Raw genomic sequence first — 10,555 nt, forward strand, 5'->3', positions numbered from 1 at the left:
CAACAATTTTGGAAATAAGAGCTAAAAGGTGCTGTCCACGCATGTGGCCACTAAGCCTTTAGAGGTGTTAATGTGAGGTTTTGTATTAGTGTTCCTAAAAATCAGATATACCAGACACTTTTTCTTCTCTAAATTTGGCCCCCCCGAGTCAAAATAATTGCCCAAGCCTGGCGTATAGGGCCCTGATTTGATGCACCATAGTGTGCACTACAAAAGAGAGCTGTCAAAATATAGGAAAAAAAAGACTAGATTTTAGGAAATGAAACTACCGTATTTTTTGGACTATAAGTCGCTCCGGCCGAAAATGCACAATAAAGAAGGAAAAAAACATATATACTGTATTTTCCGCACTATAAGGCGCACCTAAAAACCTCCAATTTTCTCAAAAGCTGACAGTGCGCCTTATAATCCGGTGCGCCTTATATATGGACCAATATTGAGCCACAACAGGTCTCGCAACCCCAGCCTCTACTGTAGCGTCTATTCTTTGCGCCTTATAATGTGGTGCGCCTTATATACGAACAAAGTTTTAAAATAGACCATTCATTGAAGGTGCGCCTTATAGTGCGGAAAATACGGTAAGTCGCACTGGAGTATAAGTCGCATTTTTTGGGGAAATGTATTTGATAAAAGCCAACACCAAGAATAGACATTTGAAAGGCAATTTAAAATAAATAAAGAATAGTGAACAACAGGCTGAATAAGTGTACGTTATATGAGGCATAAATAACCAACTGAGAACGTGCCTGGTATGTTAATGTAACATATTATGGTAAGAGTCATTCAAATAACTATAACACATAGAACATGCTATACGTTTACCAAACAATCTGTCACTCCTAATCGCTAAATCCCATGAAATCTTATACGTCTAGACCAGGGGTCGGCAACCCAAAATGTTGAAAGAGCCATATTGGACCAAAAATACAAAAACAAATCTGTCTGGGGCCGCAAAAAATTAAAAGCCATATTACATACAGATAGTGTGTCACGAGTTATAAATTGAATTAAGAGGACTTAAAGGAAACTAAATGAGCTCAAATATAGCTACAAATGAGGCATAATGATGCAATATGTACATATAGCTAGCCTAAATAGCATGTTAGCATCGATTAGCTTGCAGTCATGCAGTGACCAAATATGTCTGAATAGCACTCCACGCAAGTCAATAACATCAACAAAACTCACCTTTCATGCACAACGTTAAAAGTTTGGTGGACAAAATGAGACAGAAAAAGAAGTGGCATAAAACATGTCCTAGAAAGTCGGAGAAAGTTATACATGTAAACAAACTAGGGTGAGTTCAAGGACCGCCAAAATTAGTAGGACAAAACGGCGCTCGCCAAATACTCGAATCAGTGAAGCATGTTTAATATAAACAGTGTGCTTTATAACAATTAGGGAGGTTTGTGTCATGTTTGTCCTCCTACAGAAACCATATTAAAACAAAATATATATTTTTTCCCCCTCATCTTTTTCCATTTTTCATACATTTTTTAAAAAGCTCCAGAGAGCCACTAGGGCGGCGCTAAATCGGCTCTAAAGCCGCGGGTTACCGACCCCTGGTCTAGTCTCTTATGTGAATGAGCTGAATAATATTATTTGATATTTTACGGTAATGTGTTAATAATTTCGCACATAAGTCGCTCTTGAGTATAAGTCGGCCAAACTATGAAAAAAACTGCGACTTATAATCCGAAAAATACGGTAAATCTAGAAATTAGCAGGACCTTTGAGCTCGAAATAAGTATTTTATTATGAAAACAAGCATTTATGCGCGGGGTAAAACCAAAATATCTTATTTGAATAGGTAATTTCTCAATTTTAACATTTTTAAACTAGGATTAAAAAAAATACAAATTGTCATGCCAAAATTAGGATAAGTAAATAGCTCTTCAAAGTAGAAAGTGTCTCGAAATAAAATGTTCAATCTTGGCAAGTGGTGTTAGCAGGGCGGGAAAATAACAGCTAGTTCCCTCAGCAGGGCTCTCCTTTGCTGGTCCCGAGCCCGGATAAAAGTGAAGGCTGTCAGGAGAGCACATCCTGCGTACAAAATGAAGCCAGAAGTATGACGACGATAACAGTCCTGTCCTCTTTAGCTTGCAAAACGGCTGCATCACAGCCTGAAAATAAGAAGATCTGACATGTACCGTATTTTTCGGACTATAAGTCGCAGTTTTTTTCATAGTGCAACTTATATATGTTTTTTTCCTTTTTTATTATGCATTTTCGGCAGGTGCGACTTATACTCTGGTGCGACTTATACTCTGAAAAATACGGTATTTTGCGTCGCCTTTGCACACAGAACCGCCACGTTTGAAATCCTTGCTTCGGGTGCAGCCAGCGACGGGTGCCCTGGTATCGCAGAGGCGTCGTCCCACCGCTGATACTACACCAGTGCCCTTTCGTTCTGAGTCGGTCACAGAGAAACTGGCGGCTTATGCAAGCTTCTGTCACAGAACGCTTACATGGATAAAAGTGTGTGACATCTATAGGAAGTAAACTTGGACGTAACTTAGAGCAGAGGTCTTCAACGTTTGGAGCCCTAATTATAGGGGTGTAACGGTACGTGTATTTGTATTGAACCGTTTCGGTACGGGGGTTTCGGTTCGGTTCGGAGGTGTACCGAACGAGTTTCCACACGGACATATTAAGTAAATCCTTCTGCCTCTGTCTCTGTCAGGACTCTACACAGCACCCAGCATGGTCCCACCCACACAACCATCTGATTGGTTACATACAGAGCGGTAACAGCCAATCAGCAGTGCGTATTCAGAGCGCATGTAGTCAGTGCTTAGCAGGTAATCATCAGGCAGCGGACTCTCCCCAAATTATAATAAACACCTCCCAGTCAACTACTAGTAACATCACTATGAGCCCGTTGACCTTCTAGAAACATAAACGGCAGCTCAGCTCGCTCGCAGTCCTGGCTTGAGGTGAAGGCTAATTGGCTTTTAGCGTAACGTTAGCTCATTTTGCGGTGTGTGCGCGTGTGTGTGTTACGGACAGCAAAGCCCTGTCTGTCTGTTATTTCACTTCACCTTTTTCTGTGTTGATTGAGCTGTGTTGAGGCAGCAAAAAAGGACATTATGTTAAATGAAGAGTTTCTGTCTCTGATAGTTGATATAATAATGTAACTGCATCATTAAGCCTACATGAACTCCATGGTGTTCAGGGATGAATAGTCTCTCCTATTGCTATTGTACTATTTTTTCAGCTATAGTTACATTAATCATTAGTAATGCAGCAGTTTAGTTTTGAATGGCAGGGTCCCTGCTATCACATGTTTATAAAAATATAACATTTACATAATAAAAATCAACTACAGGCTTCCCGAAGGCTGTAATAAATTAAGCATGATGAGTTGACTTGAAACTGTTTAATGTTGCACTTTTTATATGTAGAAGAAAAGTTTTGTCATTTTATTTAATCTGAGTAACAATTTGAGGCAGTTTAATGTTGATTAACGTGGGCAGAATTATTATAGTGTTCCCAATGTTAAAAGGATAAAGCCATTGTTTACAAATTTGGTAAATAAATAACCAAAAAATTGTTATTTTGTTGTTTTCTTACTGTACCGAAAATGAACCGAACCGTGACCTCTAAACCGAGGTATGTACCGAACCGATTTTTGTGTGTACCGTTACACCCCTACCTAATTATATATCTTGTGTACAATTGTGTTTTAAATGAAACTGGACATAAATGTACCTTGTGATGGTGAAATATGAAATATTAAAATAATGCAATATAACACCCCTTAGAGAAGGAACAATTACCGAGAATAAAGATAACTCGCAGTAAAACTCCATTATTATTGTTTTAAATTAAAATTATTGTAAAATCGTGACTGGAGACGCAAGCTAGCGTGCTGATCGCCAGCTAGCAATTAGCAGCGCTAGCTCCAGCACACAGGTGTCAAACTCAACGCCAGATCTTTTTATATGGCCCACAAAAGACTGGAAATAACATGTGTCAATAAAGTATTTTGTGCACATCGAATCTACAGATTGGGTTTGATGTGCACTGATACTTGGTTCCGAAAGCTGTAGTGCCGAAAAAAATCGAGAAAATAAAAAGCTTAATTTAAACTTTTACCTTGAAAATCCTTTTTTTGTCTTGAAAATCAACTTTTACCTTTAAAATCAACTCTTACCTTTAAAATCAACTTTTACCTTGAAAATCATTTTTTGTCTTGAAAATCAACTTTTACCTTGAAAATCATTTTTTATCTTGAAAATCAACTTTTGCCTCGAAAATAATTTTTTTCCTTGAAAATCATTTTTTGTCTTGAAAATCAACTTCTACCTTGAAAATCAACTTTTACCTTGAAAATCAACTTTTACCTTGAAAATAATTTTTCGTCTTGAAAATCAACTTTTACCTTTTTAGTGTAGCGGCCCTTTCCATCATTTTCAGCAGACTGCATTGCAAAATGATTACCCAAATGAATCCTTTCAATTGATCCAACGCCAACATATGTTGGCGTTGGATCAATGTCAATGTGTATTTAAAGACACAGCGTCTGTTGCTATGTAGAGTGGCGCTTTCCATCATTTTCAGCAGACTGCATTGCAAAATGATTACCCACCCAGGAATGGGGCCCATATGAATCCTCTCCTTACTGTACACTACAGTGTGTTGAATCAATGTCAATGTGCAATTAAACACACAGCGTCAGTTGCTATTTAGTGTAGCGGCCCTTTCCATCATTTTCAGCAGACTGCATTGCAAATTGGTTACCCACCCAGGAATGGGGCCCATATGAATCCTTTCCTTACTGTGTGTTGGATCAATGTCAATGTGCATTTAAAGACACAGCGTCAGTTGCTATTTAGTGTAGCGGCCCTTTCCATCATTTTCAGCAGACTGCATTGCAAAATGATTACCCACTCAGGAATGGGGTCCATATAAAACCTTTCCTTACTGTGTGTTGGATCAATGTCAATGTGCATTTAAAGACACAGCGTCAGTTGCTATTTAGTGTAGTGGCACTTTCCATAATTTTCAGCAAACTGCAATGCAAAATGATTACCCACTCGGGAATGGGGCCCATATGAATCCTTTCCTTACTGTGTGTTGGATCAATGTCAATGTGCATTTAAACACACAGCGTCAGTTGCTATTTAGTGTAGCGGCCCTTTCCATCATTTTCAGCAGACTGCATTGCAAAATGATTACCCACCCGGGAATGGGGCCCATATGAATCCTTTCCTTACTGTGCGTTGCATCAATGTCAATGTGCTTGTAAAGACACAGCGTCAGTTGCTATGTGGAGTGGCACTTTCCATAATTTTCAGCAGACTGCATTGCAAAATGATTACCCACCCAGGACTGGGGCCGTATGAATCCTTTCCTTACTGTGTGTTGGATCAATGTCAATGTGCATTTAAAGATACAGCGTCAGTTGCTATGTAGAGTGGCGCTTTCCATCATTTTCAGCAGACTGCATTGCAAAATGATTACCCACCCAGGACTGGGGCCCATATGAATCCTTTCCTTACAGTACACTACAGTGTGTTGGATCAATGTCAATGTGCATTTAAAGACACAGCGTCAGTATGTAGAGTGGCGCTTTCCATCATTTTCAGCAGACTGCATTGCAAAATGAGTACCCACCCAGGAATGGGGCCATATGAATTATTTCCTTACTGTGTGTTGGATCAATGTCATGTGCATTTAAAGACACAGCGTCAGTTGCTATGTAGAGTGGCGCTTTCCATCATTTTCAGCAGACTGCATTGCAAAATGATTACCCACCCAGGACTGGGGCACATATGAATCCTTTCCTTACTGTGTGTTGGATCAATGTCAATGTGCATTTAAAGACACAGCGTCAGTTAAAGTTAAAGTACCAATGATTGTCACACACACACACTAGGTGTGGTGAAATTTGTCCTCTGCATTTGACCCATCCCCTTGTTCACCCCCTGGGAGGTGAGGGGAGCAGTGGGCAGCAGCGGTGCCGCGCCCGGGAATCAATTTTGGTGATTTAACCCCCAATTCCAACCCTTGATGCTGAGTGCCAAGCAGGGAGGCAATGGGTCCCATTTTTTATAGTCTTTGGTATGACTCGGCTGGGGTTTGAACTCACAACCTACCGATCTCAGGGCGGACACTCTAACCACTAGGCCACTGAGTAGGTTGCTATTTAGTGTAGCGGCCCTTTCCATCATTTTCAGCAGACTGCATTGCAAAATGATTACCCACTCAGGAATGGGGTCCATATAAATCCTTTCCTTACTGTGTGTTGGATCAATGTCAATGTGCATTTAAAGACACAGCGTCAGTTGCTATGTAGAGTGGCGCTTTCCATCATTTTCAGCAGACTGCATTGCAAAATGATTACCCACTCAGGAATGGGGTCCATATAAATCCTTTCCTTACTGTGTGTTGGATCAATGTCAATGTGCATTTAAAGACACAGCGTCAGTTACCATGTGGAGTGGCGCTTTCCATCATTTTCAGCAGACTGCATTGCAAAATGATTACCCACCCAGGAATGGTGCCCATATGAATCCTTTCCTTACTGTGTGTTGGATCAATGTCAATGTGAAATTAAAACAAAAAGTCTAACCAATGGAAAATGTCAAGACCCCCGTTGAAGACCTGTGCTTTAGAGTAGTCAGTGTACAGGTTCACTTAAAATGCCTTTTGAGTGAGATTATACGGACTATACGTCGTTTGTTTTTGTTCCAAACGTGAGCAGGTCGCTAAATCTACGTGGAACAATCATCTCCCTCACACCTGAGACACCTCAGTCCTGAGGCCCAAGTCCAGGCCGAGGTGGCAGAGGCGGTCAGCGGGCGACCAGCTGGCCTTATGCTTGATGAAGAGCCTGAGCTTGTCCCTGAAGGTCTCCCCCAGGAAGCTGTAGATGATGGGGTTGAGGCAGCTGTTGGAGAAGGCGGCCAGGTTGACCATGTGGCCCGTGAGCGGGTAGTCGTGCCACAGCGTGGTGGCGGCCGAGCCCTGCAGCAGCTGGATGCTGATGAAGACGTTCTCCGGCAGCCAGCAGATGAAGAAGACCAGCACGGCCACCACGATCATGCGCAGCGCCTTCTGCCGGCGCGGCCACAGCCCGCGGTGCTTCTGCGCCCTCATGAGGACGCGGCCGATGAGCGAGTAGCACAGCCCCATGACGGAGAAGGGCACCAGGAAGCCGATGGTCACCTCCAGCCACTGGATCTCCGGCACGTTGGCGAAGCAGAAGTGCAGCTCGCCCCGGTGCTGCGTCTGCACGATGGTGAAGGGCAGCAGCGTGGCCAGGATGGACGCCATCCAGATGAGGCCGCAGCTGAGCCGGGCGTGGCGCATGGTCCGCAGGGCGCTGCCGCCCGCCGAGCCGGCCAGCGCCACGTAGCGGTCGAAGCTCATCCAGGTGAGGAAGAAGACGCTGCTGTACATGTTGACCTGCAGGAAGAGCGACATGAAGGTGCACAGCACGGCGTAGTCGTAGTACTTCTCGTTCAGGTTGAACACCTCGATCAGCGAGTCGGCCACCAGGATGAGGTCGGCCGCCGCCAGGTTGACGAAGTACAAGTCGGGGATGGTCATCTTCTCCCGGTGGGCGAGGTTGACCGCCAGGATGAGGATGTTGCCGATGAAGCCGATGGGGAAGAGGAGGACGGTGTAGAGGCAGGAGAGGAAGAGGCCCACCACGTAGGAGCCGTCGGCGGCGATGTACTCATCGGAGGCGTTCGCTCGCTCGCTGGCGTTGACGTAAATCCAAACCGGAGAGGCGGTCTGCGCTTCCATGCTGGACGCCGTCGGACTGTCCGGGATCAGACGCTACATGGTCCGAGTCCGCGAGCCCCCGGATGTGTCGGGTCATCGACGCCGCGAGTAAACGTTTAGGGTCGGTCGGAGTCGTCCGCCCACAGACTGCGGACACGACCCCGGCGAAGCAGCTCCATGTCACCTTGGGATGTCTCCTGAGTCACCGGGCGCTCATTTCCCCCCCGGAGTCCATCTTCATCCACCTCAGCTAAGGAGGGGAGAGAAGATGAAAAAAAAAACATTAAGATTGAAAAAAACTTTAAAATCTTCCACAGGTCGTAATTCAATGTTCCTTCTTATTTTTCATGTGTGTGAGCAAACGCAAAAAGTCCCCGAGCATTCAGTGGAGCCCATGTGAGCAACATCAGACGTGCACACTGTGGCTACTAGAGATGCGCGGTTTGCGGACACAACCGCGGAGTCCGCGGATTATCCGCGGGTCGGGCGGTTGAAATTAAAAAAAAAATTAGATTTTATCCGCGGGTCGGGTCGGGCGGTTGAAATAAAAAAAAAAATTAGATTTTAAATAGATTCAGGCGGGTGGCAGTTAAACCAATTCGGAAATATATATCCATCTTCTTCCGCTTATCCGAGGTCGGGTCGCGGGGGCAGCAGCTTAAGCAGGGAAGCCCAGACTTCCCTCTCCCCAGCCACTTCGTCCAGCTCCTCCCGGGGGATCCCGAGGTGTTCCCAGGCCAGCCGGGAGAGATAGTCTTCCCAGCGTGTCCTGGGTCTTCCCCGTGGCCTCCTACCGGTCGGACGTGCCCGAAACACCTTCCTAGGGAGGCGTTCGGGTGGCATCCTGACCAGATGCCCGAACCACCTCATCTGGCTCCTCTCGATGTGGAGGAGCAGCGGCTTTACTTTGAGCTCCCCCCGAATGACAGAGCTTCTCACCCTATCTCTAAGGGAGAGCCCCGCCACTCGGCGGAGGAAACTCATTTCGGCCGCTTGTACCCGTGATCTTGTCCTTTCGGTCATGACCCAAAGCTCATGACCATAGGTAAGGATGGGAACGTAGATCGACCGGTAAATCGAGAGCTTTGCCTTCCGGCTCAGCTCCTTCTTCACCACAACGGATCGATACAGCGTCCGCATTACTGAAGACGCCGCACCGATCCGCCTGTCGATCTCACGATCCACTCTTCCCCCACTCGTGAACAAGACTCCGAGGTACTTGAACTCCTCCACTTGGGGCAAGATCTCCTCCCCAACCCGGAGATGGCACTCCACCCTTTTCCGGGAGAGAACCATGGACTCGGACTTGGAGGTGCTGATTCCCATCCCAGTCGCTTCACACTCGGCTGCGAACCGATCCAGTGAGAGCTGAAGAATATATACATATGTATATATTATGTATATACATAATATATATTCATAGTTAAATGTTGTTACCCACATACGAAAAACGAGCAGGCACCTGCAGCACGTCACAACAGAAGAAGAAAAAAAAAAAGAGATGGCAACGCCGGCAGCAAACGTGGTACGCGACAAACTAAAAAAAGGAATACTAAAGACCAGGGGAAAAAAAGGCCAGAAAAGTTCAGCGTGGACTCGTTTTTATGAGGTTGTAAATCAGGATGATAGTAATGCTGGCTACGTGATTTGCAAGAGCTGCGACGCTGTTTATGTCTACGACAGTCACAAAACCGGGACATCTAACATGGTGCATCACATTTGTGCAAAACCCCGAACCTCCACAAACACCCTGAGCATGAGCAGTTTCGTCCGCCGTGATCCCAGAATAGTGCCACAGGATGTTAAAACAAGATAGAACGCAGCTGCCTGCAGCAGTTTGAGTGGCGCGAGCGCGCTTGGAGGTGCGCTCAGCGCGGCTCCCAGATGATTGCGCACTGGTGTGCGTCTGGGCCGTGACAGCGTGGCACGCATTGAATGTCTTTGCTGCATTGGATCAGTCTCCTTTCTTTAACAGGCAAAAGCTTTATAACCTCACTAATGCCTTGCATCGTCTATATTAGATATATAACAACGGGCGGGTGGCGGACGGCGGGCGGGTGTGGTTTTGATTAAATGTTAGTTCGGGTGGATGGCGGATGGTTGACGACTTTTGTGATGCGGTTGCGGATGAAATATTTGCCTATCCGCGCATCTCTAGTGGCTACACCAGCAGCACACCTGTCCCAAACCTGACTAAATAACAAGTTCAGTCTCCATCCATCCATCCATTTTTTACCGCTTGTCCCTTTCGGGGTCGCGGGGGGTGCTGGAGCCTATCTCAGCTGCATTCGGGCGGAAGGCGGTGTACACCCTGGACAAGTCCCCACCTCATCGCAGGGCCAACACAGATAGACAGACAACATTCTCTTATTATTATAATCAAATGTCAGCAGTCATTTCCATTTCTTATATAAGTGTTTAGGCCCACTTACAATGACAATAACAAGAAATATTGTTTTTCATGAACTGTGTACTTGTGGTGTTTGTCTGGGTGGAGGTCCTGCTTTGGAAATAATTTGTACCCCTTTCAGACATTGCATTTAGTTCCCATTAAAACATTCACATGTTGCACAATGAGATGTAAGCAGGGGATCATGTGTACATTCCTGTAACTTTCTGTTTGTAAAAAATATATTTTTATTAGTATTTATTTAATATACTAACGGCATTTCATGATTAATATTTATAAATCAAGATTCCTAATAAATGACACTAGAATAAGCACACATTTGATTGGTAAATCATAGTGTAACGACCTGGAATGACACTTTATGTGTGGGGTTGGAGTTGTCCGACTTTTTGTGTGGCTGTAAACGCA

General features: G+C 44.8%; 1 protein-coding gene across 1 annotated transcript; it reads right to left on the reverse strand.

Moving 5' to 3' along the window:
- Window positions 1–6,741: 6,741 nt before the first annotated feature.
- gper1 (G protein-coupled estrogen receptor 1) lies at window positions 6,742–7,815 on the reverse strand. Its single transcript, XM_061982242.2, has one exon. The coding sequence runs from the start codon at window positions 7,756–7,758 to the stop codon at window positions 6,742–6,744; it is 1,017 nt and encodes a 338-aa protein (XP_061838226.2). The 5' UTR covers window positions 7,759–7,815.
- Between the last annotated feature and the right edge of the window lie 2,740 nt (window positions 7,816–10,555).

Source organism: Nerophis lumbriciformis, linkage group LG24, assembly GCF_033978685.3.
Source record: "Nerophis lumbriciformis linkage group LG24, RoL_Nlum_v2.1, whole genome shotgun sequence".
Lineage (NCBI taxonomy): Eukaryota > Metazoa > Chordata > Actinopteri > Syngnathiformes > Syngnathidae > Nerophis > Nerophis lumbriciformis.

What these genes read in the sequence shown, in the direction of transcription:
- gper1 (XM_061982242.2), bottom strand. Translation starts at nt 7,758, where the DNA reads ATGGAAGCGCAGACCGCCTCTCCGGTTTGGATTTACGTCAACGCCAGC.